The sequence below is a fragment of the Mobula birostris genome, chromosome 6 (genome assembly GCF_030028105.1).
Source record: "Mobula birostris isolate sMobBir1 chromosome 6, sMobBir1.hap1, whole genome shotgun sequence".
In the NCBI taxonomy this organism is placed as follows: domain Eukaryota; kingdom Metazoa; phylum Chordata; class Chondrichthyes; order Myliobatiformes; family Myliobatidae; genus Mobula; species Mobula birostris.
The window spans coordinates 49,911,865-49,930,896 of NC_092375.1; the positions used below are offsets into that span (position 1 = coordinate 49,911,865).

At 40.8% G+C, this 19,032-nt stretch overlaps 2 protein-coding genes across 3 annotated transcripts in view; one reads left to right on the forward strand and one right to left on the reverse strand.

Annotated features, from left to right (window-relative positions):
• Positions 1-14,425, forward strand: part of LOC140199044 (uncharacterized protein CXorf38-like) — a 64,004-nt gene extending 49,579 nt beyond the window's left edge. For both annotated transcript variants that reach the window (XM_072260472.1, XM_072260474.1), the window contains one exon: positions 12,672-14,425. The gene's annotated coding sequence lies outside the window, so the exon portion shown is untranslated. The remainder of the gene's footprint in view (positions 1-12,671) is intronic.
• The window catches only part of atp6ap2 (ATPase H+ transporting accessory protein 2), a 56,167-nt gene continuing 51,263 nt past the window's right edge, over positions 14,129-19,032 (reverse strand). The window contains exons 8-9 of the mRNA XM_072260471.1: positions 15,479-15,598; positions 14,129-15,235 (exon numbers count right to left, since the gene is read on the reverse strand). Coding sequence (XP_072116572.1) covers positions 15,041-15,235; positions 15,479-15,598 — 315 coding nt within the window. The 3' untranslated portion in view covers positions 14,129-15,040. The remainder of the gene's footprint in view (positions 15,236-15,478; positions 15,599-19,032) is intronic.

Sequence of the window (19,032 nt, forward strand, 5' to 3'; positions counted from 1 at the left end):
CAGCTGTACTAGCGTGTAATGAGGAATTGTTGTGTGATTGTTCTTGCAGAAACATGGCTCCAGGATAACATCCTGTGTACCATTAATATACAGGCCATTCCACTCAGGCACATGGGCTGCATTATTTTGTTGTGATTGGTCAAGATAGTGTTGATAAACCACTGTGATGTGTTGCAGGCTGCTGGCAAAACCTCTATATATGCTTCTAACGTATTATTCTCACTGCAATCTGCAGTCTGTAATTTACCTTTAAGCAATGTTTTTTTTTTTTGAACAGTCTTAATGAACTAGCGATTTCACAATCTTCTGTACGATTTGCCAGATTTAACTCTCAAGCATGCAGGTATGGCATCTTTAAGCAGACGAAGGTATGTTAGCATGGCCGAAAGACCCTGTGATTTCAGTCTCTGAGGCTGACATGAGAGCATTCTTCAGGAGGGTGAACCACGGAAAGCATTCAGCCCAGACAGGTTAACTGGTCAAGTACTAAAGACCTTTGCTGATCAACTGGCTGGAGTGTTTATCTATATCTTTAACCTCATGCTCAGCAGTCTGAGATACTCGCCTGCTTCAAGCAAGCTTCAATTATACTGGTGCCTTAGAAGAACGTGGTAATCTGTCTCAATGACTATCATCCAGTAGTACTTACATCCATGGTGATGAAGTGCTTTGAAAGATAGGTGATGAAACATATCAATTGTTGCCTGAGAAGTGACTTAGGTCCACTCTAACTTGCCTAGCGTTACAACAGGTCAACAGCAGATGCCATTTCACTGGCTCTTCACTCAATCCTGGAACATGTGGACAGTGAAGATGCAAACATCTGGATGCTCTTCATTGTCTACAGCTCAGCATTCAATCCTATAATCCCCTCAAAACTAATCAATAAGCTTCCTAGGCCTCAATACTTCCTTGTGCAACTGGATGCTCGATTTCCTCACTTGCAGACCCCAGTCAGTTTGGATTGGCAACAGCATTTCTTCCACAATCTCCAGGTGTACCACAAGCTGTGTGCTTAGTCTACTGTTCAACTTGCTTATGACTATGAGGTTAAGCACAGCTCCAATGCCATATTTAAGTTTGCTGATTACACCACTGTCATTGGCCAAATCAAAGGTGGTGATGAATCAGCATATAGGAGGCAGATTGAAAAGCTGGCTGAATGAAGCCACACTAACAACCTCTCATTCAATGTCAGCAAGACCAAGGAGATAATTATTGACTTCAGGAAATTGGAAGTGCATGAGCCAGACCTCATTTTGGGGGATCAGAGGTAGAGAGGGTCAGCAACTTTAAATTCCTCAGTGTCATCATTTTGAAGAATCTGTCCTGGATCCAGCATGTAAGTGCCATTACGAAGAAAGCACAGCAGTGTCCCTACTTTTTCAGAAGTTTGCAAAATTTGGCAATCATCGACTACCTGTAAGTTAACCTTTAGGGTGTTCTGCACAAGGTCCCTTTGTATCTCACATTTTTGGATTTTCTCCTCTCTTAATCTGCAAACTTGGCAACAAAGCTATCTATACCATCATCTAAATCAATGATGTACAGCATAAAAAGAAGTGGTCCCAACACCGACCCCTGCGGAACACCACTAGTCACTGGCAGCCAACCAGAAAAGGATCCTTTTATTCCCACTTGCTGTCTCCTACCAATCTACCAATGCTCTAATCATGCCAGTAGACTTCTTGTAGTACCACGGATTCTTAACTTGCTAAGTAGCCTCATGTGTGGCACCTTGTCAAAGGCCTTCTGAAAGTCCAAATATACAACATCCACTGCATCCCCTTTATCTATCCTACTTGTAATCTCAAAGAATTCCAACAGGTTTGTCAGGCAAGATATTCTCTTAAGGAAACCATGCTGACTTTGTCACCAAGTACTTCATAACCTCATCCTTAACAATTGACTCCAACATCTTCCCAACTACTGAGGACAGGCTAACTGGCCTATAATTTCCTTTCTGCTGCCTTGCTCCTTTCTTAAAGAGTGGAGTGACATCTGCAATTTTCCACTGCTCTGGCTCCAATGCCAGAGACCAATGATTTTTGAAAGACCTTTACTAAATGCCTCCATAGTCTCTACTGCGACCCCTCGGGTGCAGTTCATCTGTTCCAAGTGACTTATGTACCCTGAGGTCTTTCAACTTTTTGAGCACCTTCTTTATAATAGTAACTGCACACCCTTCTTCCCTCACACCCTTCAACATCTGGCACACTGCAAGTGTCTTTCAGAGCGAAGACTGATTTACTCTGACTCCCTGCAAGAAAATGAATTTCAGGGTTGTATATGGCGACATATATGTACTTTGATAATAAGTTTATGTCGAACTTTGTGACCGTTTTACTGCTATTGTAACTACATGTGCTATGTGCTGTGTGTGACTGTGGGAACTGTGTTTTGCACTTTGGCCCTGGTGGAATGCTGTTTCGTGTGTATGGTTGAATGACAATTGAACTTGAACTTCAGAAATCAGAGGTGTAAAGTGTCTTGGAAATCCTCATGCAGGATTCTCCAAAGGTTCACATACAAAATGCTAGAGGAACTCAGCAGATCTAAAGGTAACTTGCAGGTTGAATCAGTGGTAAGAATGACAGATACAATGTTTGCATTCATTTCGAGAGGACTAGAATATAAAAGCAAGGATATAATCCTGAGATTTTATGAAGCATTGGTTTGACTGCATTTGGAATATTGTAAGCAGTTTTGGGCCCCATATCTAAGAAAGGATATTCTGGCATTGGAGAGGGTTCAGAGGAGGTTCATGAGAATGATCCCAGGAATGAAAGGATTAACGTTTGTGGAGTGTTTGATTGCTCTGTGCATGTACTCACTGGAGTTTAGAAGAATGAGGAAGGGATCTCTATCATTTGAAACCTATTGAATATTGAAAGGCCTAGATAGAGTGGATGTGGAGAGGATGTTTCCTTTAGTGGGAGAATCTAGGACCAGAAGGCAGATTCTCAGAACAGAAGGACATCCCTTTAGATCAGAGATGAGAAGGAATTTCTTTAGCCAAAGGGTAATGAACCAGTGGAATTCATTGCCAGATTTGGTTGTGGAGGCAAATTATTGGACATATATTTAAAGCACAGGTAGATAGGTTCCTGATTAGTACGGGAATCAGAGTTTACGGGGATAAGGCAGGAGAATGGGGTTGAGATAGATAATAAACCAACCATGATAAAATGGAGGAGCAGACTCAATGGGCCAAATGGCCATTTCGGCTCCTATATTTCATGGTTCATGGTTATTTATTCCTACTAATTCTTGCGTTTCAGCTAAACTTGTCTTTTACATAATTGATCATATTAAAGTGAGTTGGCCAGATCCTCACCTTTCAAACGTTTACAGCAAAGTTAATGTACTTATTAATCTCTTCCTCACTTTTTGTTGGTGCAGTTTTCTGACTCTTGACTAAAGAACTGAGAGAAGGTAGCATTATTAATGCTAACAGATTTTTAAAAAGGCTGAATCTCTGACACATTGAAGTGTCCCATTCTTATTAACCAACCCTATAAGCACAAAATAGACTTTTTGCCATTTCAGCTTGGATTTTGGGAAAGCTGAGCGACACTTTACAACATCCCTTTCAACTGTGATTTCAACAAAGGACCAGATAAGGATTATAGGCCTGTAGTGGTTGGAGTATTAATGTAGGAATTTTAAAATCACACCACAGAATTTGGACTATTGTTTTAAAAATAACATCTGGAAATAAAGAAAAAGTGGATTTCATTATGAAATACAAACACGAGGAATTCTGCAGATGCTGGAAATTCAAGCAACACACATCAAAGTTGCTGGTGAACGCAGCAGGCCAGGCAGCGTCTCTAGGAAGAGGTACAGTCGACGTTTCAGGCCGAGACCCTTCGTCAGGGCTAGGGTCTCGGCCTGAAACGTCGACTGTACCTCTTCCTAGAGACGCTGCCTGGCCTGCTGCGTTCACCAGCAACTTTGATGTGTCTTTCATCATGAAATATTGAGATAGTTATAGAAGCCTAACAGATTCATCAGAGTAGAACTTGTCCCATTATATGTAATTACAGTTCCCTGTCCTTGTGGTCCATAGAATCTTAGAATAACACGAGGAAGTGGTCATTTGACTCGTTGGACCTATATCATTTTTTTTAGTTTTTCTATTTTTCTGTTGTTCTGTAAATATGTGGTCTTGGTGATGACAGAGCTGGTCAACCTTCAGCTTCTCTTCCGGTCAACTGAAACAATGAGGGAGCCAACAGTTTTGTCCATGTTCAGATGCCAGGAAGAAGAGTGAACTAAATACCTAGGGAAATGATCTTGTGATTGGAAAGAGCTGGCAAGCTGTTGTCATCCCAACATTGGGTAAAGCTTTTGCTCATCCAGTACTCAATGTCAGTCACAGCTTATCTGACAAGGAGGACGTGGTTTTATGTAATACAAGTGGAAAATAATCCTGATATGAAGGATAAAAATAGGAAGATTCCAAAGATATGCTTAGGAGATACCAAAGGTACCACTGCAGACTTGTGGGCAATTTTCTTACAGTTGTGTGTGGCTGGTGATTCTGTAGATGTTATGGAGGTAGTCTGAAAGATGCACTGATTTAGATTGTCCTTATTGCTATTTCTTGGGATACCATTTAGTTATTTTCTAATAGGATATTTGATTATGTGACATCTATACCTAACTGACAAGAGGAACTGAAACTTCTGGAAAAGTAAGACGTTTTGGGAAGCTACAGCTTGATTAAGGATTTGAAACGAAAGGGAAATTGAAGAGTGCAAAATTTGAGGGGCTAAGGATAATAATTTTTTTGAGAAGGTTAATAGATATCAAAGACAGGATGACATTTCAACGGGTGGAACAGTTTGCAGTATCAGTAATGACAGGATCCAAGTGGAGAAGTTGGGGAGCAGTTTGGTGGGAGAAGTTAACTTAGTGAAAACAAATCCAAGAAACAAGATAAGCTTGAAGGAGAAACAAAAGGATCTGTGATGTTTATCTGTGGATTGTCATAGGGAATTGATTGAATAGTCAAAATTTTAAAGAAATCCATGAATTCCTCATACAAGTTGGTCCTAATTAATCTGTCAGCTTAAGTGGGGAGGCCACATCTTCCACAATTTAACACTTGAAAGAGGCACCATTCAGTATTAGACCATAACAAGACCATAAGACAAAGGAGCAGAAGTCGGCCATTCGGCCCATCGAGTCTGCTCCGCCATTTTATCATGAGCTGATCCATTCTCCCATTTAGTCCCACTCCCCTGCCTTCTCACCATAACCTTTGATGCCCTGGCTACTCAGGTACCTATCAATTTCTGCCTTAAATACACCTAATGACTTGGCCTCCACTGCTGCCCGTGGCAACAAATTCCATAGATTCACCACCCTCTGACTAAAAAAATTTCTTCGCATTTCTGTTCTGAATGGGCGCCCTTCAATCCTTAAGTCATGCCCTCTCGTACTAGACTCCCCCATAATGGGAAACAACTTTGCCACATCCACTTTGTTCATGCCTTTCAACATTGGAAATGCTTCTATGAGGTCTCCCCTCATTCTCCTGAACTCCAAGGAATACAGTCCAAGAGCAGACAAAAGTTCCTCATATGTTAACCCTCTCATTCCCGGAATCATTCTAGTGAATCTTCTCTGTACCCTCTCCAACGTCAGCACATCCTTTCTTAAATAAGGAGACCAAAACTGCCCACAGTACTCCAAGTGAGGTCTCACCAGCGCCTTATAGAGCCTCAACATCACATCCCTGCTCCTATACTCTATTCCTCTAGAAATGAATGCCAACATTGCATTCGCCTTCTTCACTACTGACTCAACCTGGAGGTTAACTTTAAGGGTATCCTGTACGAGGACTCCCAAGTCCCGTTGCATCTCAGAACTTTGAATTCTTTCCCCATTTCAATAATAGTCTGCCCGTTTATTTTCTCTGCCAAAGTGCATAACCATACACTTTCCAACATTGTACTTCATTTGCCACTTCTCTGCCCATTCTTCCAATCTATCCAAGTCTCTCTGCAGACTCTCCGTTTTCTCAGCACTACCGGCCCCTCCACCTATCTTTGTATTGTGAGCAAACTTAGCGACAAAGCCATCTATTCCATAATCCAAATCATTGATGTACAATGTAAAAAGAAGCGGCCCCAACACAGACCCCTGTGGAACACCAACCTGGCAGCCAACCAGAATAGGATCCCTTTATTCCCACTCTCTGTTTCCTGCCAGTCAACCAACACTCTAACCACGTATGTAACTTTCCCGTAATTCCATGGGCTCTTATCTTGTTAAGTAGCCTTGTGTGGCATCTTGTCAAAGGCCTTCTGAAAATCCAAATATACAACATCCACTGCATCTCCCTTGTCTAGCCTACTGGTAATTTCCTCAAAAAATTGTAATAGGTTTGTCAGGCAGGATTTTCCTTTAAGGAATCCATGCTGAGTTCTGCCTATCTTGTCATATGCCTCCAGGTACTCTGTAACCTCATCCTTGACAATCGACTCCAACAACTTCCCAACCACCGATGTCAAGCTAACAGGTCTATAATTTCCTTTTTGCTTCCTTGCCCCCTTCTTAAATAGCGGAGTGACATTTGCAATCTTCCAGTCCTCCGGAACCATGCCAGAACCTATCGACTTTTGAAAGATCATCGCTAATGCCTCTGCAATCTCCACAGCTACTTTCTTCAGAACACGTGGGTGCATTCCATCTGGTCCAGGAGATTAGACTATTCAGCTTCCTGAGTACTTTCTCTGTCGTAATTGTGACTGCACACACTTCTCTTCCCTGCCACCCTTGAGTGTCCAGTATACTGCTGATGTCTTCCTCAGTGAAGACTGATGCAAAATACTCATTCAGTTCCTCTGCCATCTCCTTATCTCCCATTACAATTTCTCCAGCATCATTTTCTGTCGGTCCTATATCTACTCCCACCTGTCTTTTACTCTTTATATACTTGAAAAAGCTTTTAGTATCCCCTTTGATATTATTTGCTAGCTTCCTTTCATAGTTAATCTTTTCCCTCTTAATGACCTTCTTGATTTCCTTTTGTAAGGTTTTTAAAACTTCCCAATCCTCTGCCTTCCCACTAATTTTTGCTTCCTTGTATGCCCTCTCCTTTGCTTTAACTTTGGCTTTGACTTCTCTTATCAACCACGGTTGCATCTTTTTTCCACTCGAAAATTTCTTCTTTTTTGGAATATACCTGTCTTGCACCTTCCTCACTTCTCGCATAAACTCCAGCCACTGCTGCTCTGCTGAATTTCCCGCCAGTGTCCCTTTCCAGTCAACTTTGGCCAGTTCCCCTCTTATGCCACTGTAATTTCCTTTACTCCACTGAAATACCGACACATCAGATTTCGGCTTCTCTTTTTCAAATTTCACAGTGAACTCAATCTTGTTATGATCACTGCCTCCTAAGGGTTCCTTCACCTCAATCTCTCTAATCACCTCCGGTTCATTACACAATACCCAATCCAGTACAGCCGATCCCCTAGTGGGCTCAACAACAAGCTGTTCTAAAAAGCCATCTCGCAGACATTCTACAAATTCTCTCTCTTGAGATCCAGTGCCGACCTGATTTTCCCAATCCACTCGCATGTTAAAATCCCCCACAATTATCATAACACTGCCCTTCCGACAAGCCTTTTCTATTTCCAGTTGTAATTTGTTGTCCACATCCCTGCAGCTGTTTGGAGGCCTATAAATAACTCCCATCAGGGTCCTTTTACCCCTGCTATTCCTTAGCTCAACCCATAAAGATTCTGCACCTTCCAATCCTATTTTCTCTCTTTCTAATGATTTAATATCATTTCTTACCAATAAAGCCACGCCTCCCCCTCTGCCCACCTTCCTATCCTTCCGATACACCGTGTATCCTTGGACGTTCAGCTCCCAGAGACATGCATCCTTTAGCCAGGTCTCAGTGATGGCCACAATATCATACAATATCTGTAGCTGTATGACAAGATCATCCACCTTATTCCTTATGCTGCGGGCATTTAAGTATAACACCTTAAGACCAGTATTTGATACTTTTTGCTTTGATTTCACTGCAAATTTATTTGACTGCAGCTTATCCCAATGGCTACAAATTTGCCCCATCACCTGTCTTTCCTGGCATCTTTACTGCTCACTATCTCAGATTTATTTCTGTTTTCCCCTTCCTCCACTCTGTCATTCCGGTTCCCATCCCCCTGCCAAATTAGTTTAAACGCTCCCTAACAGCTCTATTAAACTTTCCCGCCAGGATATTGGTCCCCTTCGGGTTTAGGTGTAACCTGTCCTTTTTGAACAGGTCATACTTCCCCCAGAAGAGATCCCAATTATCCAAGAATCTGAAGCCCTGCCCCCTACACCAGTCTCTCAGCCACGTATTCATCTGCCTGATCCTACCATTCTTGCCCTTGCTAGCACGTGGCACAGGTAGCAATCCCGAGAATACTACCCTGGAGGTCCTGCTTCTCAGCTTCCTTCCTTACTCCTGGAAATCTCTCTTCAGGACCTCCTCCTTTGTCCTAGCTATGTCATTGGTACCAACACGTACCAGGACAACTGGCTGCTCACCCTCCCCCTTTAGAATATTCAGGACCCGATCTGAGACATCCCGTACCCTGGTACCTGGGAGGCAACACACCATGTGGGTATCTCTATCAGGCTCACAGAATCTCCTGTCCGTTCCCCTGATTATGGAATCCACTACAACTACCGCATTCCTCTTCCTCTTCTCCCTCCTTCTCTCCTGCACAACAGCGCCATGCTCAGTGCCCGAGACCCGGTCACCGTGGACGTCCCCTGTCAGGTCATCCCCCTCAACAGCATCCAGAACAAGATATTTGTTGCTGAGGGGGACAGCCACAGGTGTACTCTCCACTATCCGGGCATTTCCCTTCCCTCTCTTGACAGTGACCCAGTTTTCGGACCCCTGTAGCCTAGGGATGACTACCTCCCTGTAGCTCCTGTCTATCACCTCTTCACTTTCCCTAATAAGCAGTAGGTCATCAAGCTTTAGCTCCAGATCCCTAACACGGTCTCTGAGTAGCTGCATCTCGGTGCACCTGGCGCAGATGTGGCCATCAGGGAGGCTGGAGGTCTCCCAGGATTCCCACATCCCACTCCCTGAACAAAGCACTAAACCTGCAGGCATGCTATCTAGTTCTACAGGAATGAAACAGGAAAAATAAGTCTACTCACCCACTTACCTCGCCAAACAGACGAACTTTTTAAACCATTAGCTCGTACCGTTAGCTGTGAGAGCCCTGCTGTTCCTGTCTGTCCGGGCCGATTCGCGAAAGTGGGGGGGGGGGGGGGGGGGGAAGAAAGAGTTGGTGCTTCGCGCTCGCCTCCTCCCGTTTACCTGTAGTAGGTAGGTAAGGGTGGTCTCCTTTTTAAACTCTCTGCGCGGTCCTGTTGACGTCACGCGCCTGCGCAGTCTCGCCCTTCTTGCACTCGAAGAAGTTTTAAAAAAAAATTACATGGTACACAAGGCAAAAATAAAATTTAAGAACCTTTGCAAAACCTCAGTGAGGAGGTGTAACAACCCCGCTGAACTGTGGGAATGTCCTGCCATTGAATGCACTGAACACGGTATTTGGGACAAGATCTGAAACAGCAAAGGGTAATCATTAGGATCAACTTTGTTGGAACAGAGAGGAAGACAAATTGTAAAGGAACTAGTGTCCATCAACTAGGGCTAATTGAAGATATTTGTAGAAAGACAGAAACTGGCTAGAAACAAATGAAAAATAAAGATGATTCAATATTTAGCAAAGATAGAAAAAACAGTGATTTACTCGATGTCAGAGAAATGAGTATTGTGTATGTGTTAAAGGAACTCAGATTAAATGGGAACCATTACAATAATAGTACTGAAGAATGAGTTGTGGGATGGAAATGCAAGAGATTTACTATCACTGCAAGAGATGTTATCAATTGGTTTGAATCTACAATAAAATAAATATTTAAATATCAGTTTGACCATGGCTAGCTATAAAATTTCATGAGAAGACAGGTTAAAAATGATTAAAGTGCAAAAACTATTTCATGATCTAGATTTAAAAATGGTTATATGGGAAAAGCATAGCAGTTAAAGCAAAATTTAAGATAGTAGTTGAAAATGGTTAGGTGTCCAAGCATTCTAGTGACACCTGTTAAATTGTGTTGGGATATGAAAATGATGCTGATAGTAGGTAAATTCAGATTAAAAAAATTATTAGTGTCATCTTTGTGTGAGTCTGTACACGTGTTCACCAGATAATCAATGTAGCAGAGTTGATACATTGGGTAATAAAATTTAGTTATCTCTAGACTTAGTAATGAGATAATGAAATCCTATGGCCTCATGCTGCATGCTGTAAGAAGAATATTGATAGTTTAAAATTAGGTACAAAAGTAGAATAATGTCTCATACAAGAAAATGCCTTTCACAACAGTATTGGAGCTCCGATTCATGTACCTGTCCAACTATCTTTTAAAAGTTGTTATTATATCTGCCTCAATCACTTCCTCTGGCAGCTCATTCCACATAGCTGCCACGTTTTAAGCAAAACAACAGTTGCCCTTTAAGTTTCTCTTAAATACTTCACCATTCACCTTTAGCTTATGCCCTCTAGTTCTTGATACCCCAACATGTAATGACTGAATGCATTCACCCTATTGATGCCCTGCACAATTTTTATATTCCTCTATAAGATCACCTCTCAGTTCCCTGCACTGTGAAGAATAAAGTCCTAGTCTGTCCAGCCTCTTCCAATAACTCAGTCTCAAGCCCTGGCAGCATCTTTAATTTTTTTTTGCACTGTTTCCAGTTGAATAATGTCTTTCCCTTAGCAAGACGACCAAAACTGAGCACAGTACTTTCCAAAATGCACCACCTTGCACTTAACTGAATTAAACTCCATCTGCCATTCTTCACCCCATTTACTCAGCTGATCAAGATCCCCCTGTAAATTTTGATAACTTTCCTCATTGTCTACTATACTGCCTTACCAGTATCCTCTACAGCTGCACCATATTCTCTCAGCTTTTGTCACCAGTGCCCTGACTTTTGAAGGTTAATGTGCTAAAAGCCTTCTGTGTGAATCACAAAGGCAGGGAAGAGTAGACAAAATGACTGGGGTTAGTGTAGATTGGCTTTCGATGGTTAGCATGAATATTGTGGACCAAAAGGCCTGTTGCTGTACTGTATGATTCTATCAGACCACCCTCTACACGTGAATAAACTTTCATTGAACCATGTACTTGTACTCCAAAGCCCTTCTGTTCGACAATACTCCCCAGGGCCCTGCTGTTCACTGAAAGTCCTACTTGGACTTGACTTTCCAGAATGCCACACCTTGTGCTTATCTGAATTAAACTCTATTTGCTATTCCTCAGCTGATGGAGACCCCCCCCCCCCCGTAATTTTTGATAACTTTCCTCATTGTCCAGTATCCTGCCTATTTTGTTGTTTTTTTTTTGTTTTATTTATTTATTGAGGTACAGTGCATAATAGGCCCTCATGTGACCAATTAACCTACCAGTTGGTACATCCTTGGACTGTGTGAGGAAACCAGAGCACCAAGAGGAAATGCACAAACTCCTTACAGGAAGTGGCGGGTACTGAACCTGGGTCACTGGTCATGTACAGCAATGTGTATCTCAATATACATTATAAAAAGTTAAAGCACCCTATTATTCTTAAATCCTGCACAATTGCCAATCACATTTATTTTAATCCCACCAATGTGATTATCCTCCTCCATTTCCACTCATAAAGCCTCACTGGATAATATTTCTGTAATTTCACCTCTTTTTTTGCTGTAACATTCCCCATAAACTAAAAATGTTTCTCCCCGCTCTCTCCTCTGCTTCTATCCCATCTAAAGACCTGTATGCTGGAACATTAAGCTGCTAGTCGTGTTCCCCCCACCCATGTTTCTGAAACGGGTGTAATATAACTATCCCACATAGCTATCCAAAGCCATATGTTGATTTGCCTTACTTGTCAGACCTCTTGCATTGAAATAAATGCAAATTAATCTAATGGACTTATCTTACTCTTGGCCATTCTCCTGCCTGACTTCTACATCACTTTCCAGGATTTCCTTAGCTTCTCTGATGTTTGTGATCCCACTCCCTGCTAATCTAGTTTAAACACACCCTAGTAGCATTATCAGCTCTGCCTGCCAGGATATTGGTCTCTGTCCAGTGCAGGTATTAGCCCCAGAAGATGATCCCAATGGTCCAAAAAACCTGAATCCTTGCAGCCCACACAATTTTTCAGCCACGTATTCACTTAACATATCCTCCTATTCTTAACCTTTTTTTAGAACGTGGCAATGGAAGTAATTGAGGCATTATGACACTCAAGGTTCTGCTTCTTAACTTATTCCCAGGCTTCCTATTCACACCACAGGATTTCATCCCTTTTTCTATGTTATTTATGCTAACATACAAAACAATTCCCCCTTGAGAATGTTTTATCACCACTCTGTGACATCCTGGACCCTGGCAGCAAAGAAGATACTTGATCGAAAGAAATTCATCAGTTATGGGGGTTCACAAAATGTTAAAGGATATTCAAGGTTAGATTGGACAGAAAGCAAAAAAAAAAAGGGAGTCGATGTTATTGAACTATATTCTGTAGAGTAAATGTGGGATTAACTATGAGTTTATGCCTTTTATGCATATTTTAATAGAACTATGGGACATACCCATGAACCCCCACATCTCCGGGTCTGAGGCCAATGTCCACATATACAAGAGGATGAATCCACAAAAAGTCTGGTCCATACAGTGCACCTGGCCAAATACTGCAGATCCACATGGACCAACTGGCTAGAATATTTATGGACACATTCAACTTCTCACTTCTATGCCCTGCTTCAAAAAGACATGTACCAGTGTCCCAAGAAGAGCCTGCCTCAATGAGGACTGTCTGGTGACATATCAACTGTAATTAAGTTCTTAAGAGGTTGATTATGGCATGAATCAACTCCTGCTTTGGAGATGACCTGGATCTGCTCCATGTCAACAGCCGATGTGATTTCTCTGGCTTTTCACTGGTCTGCATCATCTGGACAACAGAAACTTGTATGTCAGGTTCATCATCTACAGTTTGTCATTCAACACAATCCATCATCAAGCGTCAGATCTAGACTTCTGTACCTCCATCTGCAATGGGATATTTGATTTTGATTGGTAGATCTCAGTGAGGCTTGCTAATGACATCTCACTGACCATCAACACAGGTGTGCCCAAAGGTGCATACTTAACCCATGTTCTGTTTCCTATATGCACGACTGTGTGGCTAAGCACAGCTCCAATGCAGTCTTTAAATTTTAGGTGACACCACTGTTGGATGAATCACAGGTAATGATGAGTCAGCTAACCAGAGCAAACTTGGCAGTCTATTTGGGGGAAATCAGCAACATAGAGAATCAACAGCTTCACATTCCTGGGTGTTGACATAGTGGAAGACATGTCCTGGGCCAGCACAAATGCAATAAGTAAAGATGATAGCACACTTTCCTTAGGAGATTAAGTTTGTTAGAAAACACTTGAACAAACTTATGCAACGTATGTACTTTTGAAAGCACTGACTGATTGCATAGTCTGCAAGGTGAGTCAAGTGTACAGAAACACAAGAAGCTGCAGAGTGTAGTGGATGCTGCCCAATACATCACAGGCACACCCCTTCTCACAATTGGGCCTCAAGAAGGCAACATATAATCAAAGATCCCCGTGTTCTTGGGCATGCCATCTCTTCACAGCTACCAGCAAGCAGGAGGTACAGGAACCTTAAATACCACACAATCACATTTAAGAGCAACTACATCCCTTCAACCAGTTAATGGTCCAACTGGCAAAAATAGCACTGCTACAGTTGAGTAGCTCTATGACCTTATGCACTAAAATAGACTTTTGTTATGTGTTTTTTTGTAAAAATGTGTTTTTCTTGTGATTGCTGCTTAGCTGATACTATGTGCCTGTGATGTGGTAAGTTTTTCATTGTAGCTGTCCATGTACAACTGACTAAAATAGCCAGATTATGGTGCACCAACAATTTCTATACAACAATAAAAAGTGAAATTTGTAACTATGACTATTAGAAACTTGTATAAACTAGATTATATAATAGATGGTTTAGCCAGTGTCAGGTTCACACAGAAATTTCTTTATTAACATTATGTAACAGACATTCATAAATAGCAGAATTAATCACTTTTACATAATGTAGCTTTTAATTATTGGAATACAAAATGCAGCAATGATCACAGACCACAAAAATAATAGACCATTCAAGAATAATAGTTTACATCATACCACATTCACAAACTATGAAAGTGAAGTCTTGCAGTGCATTTGTGGCTAAAACTTGCAAATCCATCCATTACAATGAAACAGTGAAAGTGACAAAACAAATCAAACTAAAAATAAAATGCAAAGGCCATTTACAAAGACAAAAATAATGGAAATTAAATACTTCTATCTATTACAACGGTAGAATCTGTATTTGAGCGGAGTAACATTAACTGTAAAGGTAAAATTTGACGAGCTCATTAAATGTTTAAGTACTGGCTAAATTGTGATAAAATCATAAAAGTGCAGAATCATATAAAGTTACAGGCTGAATTTTAAATCAAGTTTTGTATGCTGAATTTTCGTGTTGTGAATATGTTTAGCTGAAATTCTTTGCAACATGTTTTTCTTGGTTACATTGAACATTAGGTATAATCAACTTCCACTATATTCTGCAGTAATCCAGGTTCAGTCAAGGCATTCAAAATCTAATCTTCCTTGATTTTACTTCCAACCTGTATGCCCTTCTTCCTCCTCCCCACCATCACAATGGAAAAATAGTCAAGATCATTCACGACCATCTAATTTAATCAGAGCTGCAGAAAATAGCCACCATATAACAATAACAAACTATTGTACATATTACTCAATATGAAGGAATACTCCAAGAAAAAACAAATTCCAATTGTGTTGGTTTCCAGTTTTTTCCCTAGAATTTTAGAAATTTACATTTTCACTGTTACGACTTTTTGGATTTTGAAGTAACTTATTCCATTTTAATTCGTTGACTTGTCATTCTATAGATAATACTGTCATAACCAGGATCCATGTTCCACAGGTTATAGGCAATGACGATCACAGATAAAGCAAGGGCTATCATCAACCAGAGGACAATATTGAACACAACAGCATAGTTATAGTTATATTTGTAGGCCAAACCATAGGGACTGCCTGGGTTGCTCTACCAAAAAAAAATATAAGAAGTAGGTTAATAACATGCTATTGTTATTGAATTTTGTTCTTAAGCAAAATCTAGCATGCATTTAAGCAAACTGTAACCAGAATTATTTCAATGTTTTAAAAATTGTTAAATATGCATGTTCTTCACAAAACAAATATTGTCACAATTTCTTTAACATCAGATACAAATTTAAACAGTATGAAAGTAATTTGACTGAGGGAATCATTTGTACACAATACTTACTATGGATGGAGACTCTAGGATAGAGCGAGTTTTTCTTATCAGAGGAGCTTCAAACATCTTCACAGTCAGTAACTCAATCAAAGCATTTTCATTATAAATAGAAAACACATCATCTGCAAACTGAGATAAATACAAGTTACTCCTGTTTAATAATCAGTAAACTACAAGTACATTAGAATGTACTGTAGTCACAAATTGTTGAGGGACTTTTTTTGCTTCTGCACACAATGCTGGCTACTTTTGGAATTTAAAGACAAACTGACACCCACTTTAAATTGCTCTTAGGCTCTATTAAAAATATAGTATTAGAAAATCTGAACTAAATATTTGACACAGTTTATTACAGTTACTTTTACAGTTTTTAAGAGCTCTGTTAATGCAACAAAGTATCCCAAAGTGCCAAGTGGCATCATCAGAGAACAATGCTTTTGAAATTAATGAAATGATAGTGGAAAAAATCTCCAAGAGATGGGTTACAGTTCAAAGAAGAAATCCCAGAGAATGAAGCAGTGGTTGTATCTTGGTGAAATGGAGAAGAGAAAAATTTTAAATTGCAAGATATTTGCAGGGTTAAATTACACAAAGACAGTGAATGGTTTTAGCAAATAACTTTTAAGTTTGAGGATTAGAAATAAGGTCAAGAGACCAGTTGGTCAGCATTGGATTAAGTATTATTGCAAAATTGCACAAGAATGAAGTTTTCTGCTGAAGATGCTTTACAGTAGGGGTGGAGGGTGGCAAAACAATAGAAATGGAAGTAGCCACTCTTTACAACAACTAGATTGAACAAAAGTTGAGAACTAAGTTTCAACCCCAAATCAATGTTCAGGTAGGGGAAATATCAATGGAGTATGTGAACCTGACTAATTCAGTCAGAAAAGGGCCAAGTATTGATTCTTAGGAGGATTTAATCTACAAACCCCATTTCCAAAAAAGTTGGGATATTTTCCAAAATGCAATAAAAACAAAAATCTGTGATATGTTAATTCACGTGAACCTTTATTTAATTGACAGAAGTACAAAGAAAAGATTTTCAATAGTTTTACTGACCAACTTAATTGTATTTTGTAAACATACACAAATTTAGAATTTGATGGCTGCAACACAACAAAAATTGGGAGAGAGTTAAAATAAGATTGAAAAGTGCACAGAATATTCAAGTAACACCGGTTTGGAAGACTCCACATTAAGCAGGCTAATTGGTAGCAGGTGAGGTATAAAAGTAGCATCCATCAAAGGCTTAGTCTTTGCAAGCAAGGATGGGTCGTGGCTCACCCCTTTGTGCCAAAATTCGAGAGAGAATTGTTAGTCAGTTCAAAAGGAACATTTCTCAATGCAAGATTGCAGAGAATTTAGGTCTTTCAACATCTACGGTACATAATATTGTGAAAAGATTCAGAGAATTCAGAGACATCTCAGTGCGTAAAGGGCAAGGTCGGAACCCACTGTTGAATGTGCGCGATCTTCGAGCCCTCAGGCAGCACTGCCTAAGAAACCATCATGCTACTGTGACAATTATAGCCACCTGGGCTTGGGAGTACTTCGGAAAACCATTGTTACTCAACACCGTCCGTCGCTGCATCCAGAAATGCAACTTGAAACTGTATTACGCAAGGAGGAAGCCATACAGCAACTCTATGCAGAAACACCAGCGAGTTCTCTGGGCCTGAGCTCATCTCAGATGGACCGAAAGACTGTGGAACTGTGTGCTGTGGTCAGATGAGTCCACATTTCAGCTAGTTTTCGGAAAAAACAGGCGTCGAGTTCTCCGTGCCAAAGATGAAAACGACCATCCAGATTGTTATCAGCGAGAGGTGCAAAAGCCAGCATCTGTGATGGTATGGGGATGCATCAGTGCCCACAGCATGGGTGAGTTGCATGTATGTGAAGGTACCATCGACTCTGAGGCGTATATTAGGATTTTAGAGAGACAAATGTTGCCATCAAGGCGACGTCTCTTCCTGGGACGTCCATGCTTATTTCAGCAGGACAATGCCAGACCACATTCTGCACGGGATACAACAGCAGGGCTTTGTAGATACAGAGTGCGCGTGCTTGACTGGCCTGCTGCCAGTCCAGATCTATCTCCTATTGAAAATGTATGGCGCATCATGAAGAGGAGAATCAGACAACGGAGACCACGGACCGTTGAGCAGCTGAAGTCTTATATCAAGCAAGAATGGACAAAATACAATGGTAAACATGCCTCTGTCCCAACTTTTGTTGAGTGTGTCGCAGCCATCAAATTCTAAATTTGTGTGTGTTTACAAAATACAAGTTGGTCAGTAAAACTATTGAAAATCTTTTCTTTGTACTTTTGTCAGTTAAATAAAGGTTCATGTGAATTAACATATCACAGATTTTTGTTTTTATTGCATTTTGGAAAGTATCCCAACTTCTCTGGAAATGGGGTTTGTAGATTAAATCCTCCTAAGAATCAATACTTGGCCCTTTTCTGGGGTTTGTATTTTTGAAAGCAATGCTATTGCTGGAGATGTTCTAGCTACAAATATTAAAACAGAAGCATACAAGGGCAGTTCATTCAAGAATATTGTGATCCAAATATTGCAGACGTCAAGGACATGGGATGCATCATGAGCAAATCAAAGAACCATTTTGCACTGCAATAATCAGATCAATACTTCGTAAGATCCATTTGAACATTTTTTTTGGTGATCAGTTCTACACTTCCTCCATGAATATTAAAGAATCATTTAATGAATACTGAACTGCTTTACAAAATATCCACAGGATCAGGTGTACATCGGTTGCCAGATTCCAAACACATCTGCCAGCTCCATTTAGTGTCTGACCAACAATAACTGTTACTGAAAGGTGTAATGTGCAAGTACAGTTGTAAGTGATAACATCCCAAGTACACTTCCTCATGCTACGTCCACACTAGACTGGATAAATCCGTAACCAAAACTTTTTCCCTTCATTTTGACCTTCCGTCCACACTGAAACGGCATTTTCCTCCCCCGAAAATGGAGATTTTCTAAAACGCCCTCCAAACCGGCGTTTTCAAAATTATCCGGTCTAATGCGAACGTAGCCTCAGATTACTGTATAAAAAGTGACACAACAATTGAGAACACAAGTCTTCTCTCCTCAAAAGGATGCCACTGGCATTAGTCAAGCATAAACACAAGGAAGTCTGCAGATGCTGGATATCCAAAGCCACACGCAAAAAAAAAATGCTGGAGGAACTCAGCAGGTCAGGCAGCATCTATGGAAAAGAAAACAGTCGATTTTTCAGGCTGAGAGCCTTCTTCAGGACTGAGAAAGAAGGGAGGAAGATGGCTGAATAAAAAGGTAGTGGGGGACAGTGGAAAGAGGCTAGCTGGAAAGTGATAGGTGAAGCCAGGTGGGTGGATAAGGTCAAAGGCTGGAGAAGAATCTGAAAAGAGAGCCGAGTGGTCCATGGCATCCATAATGCAGTTGGTGCTGTCCTCCAGTGTTCCCTCAGCAGAAGATAAGTGTACTGTGTTCAACTGCAGACTGCTACAACATCAAGCCCATTTTGGATTTGATTTGCCTACTAAGATACAGCAT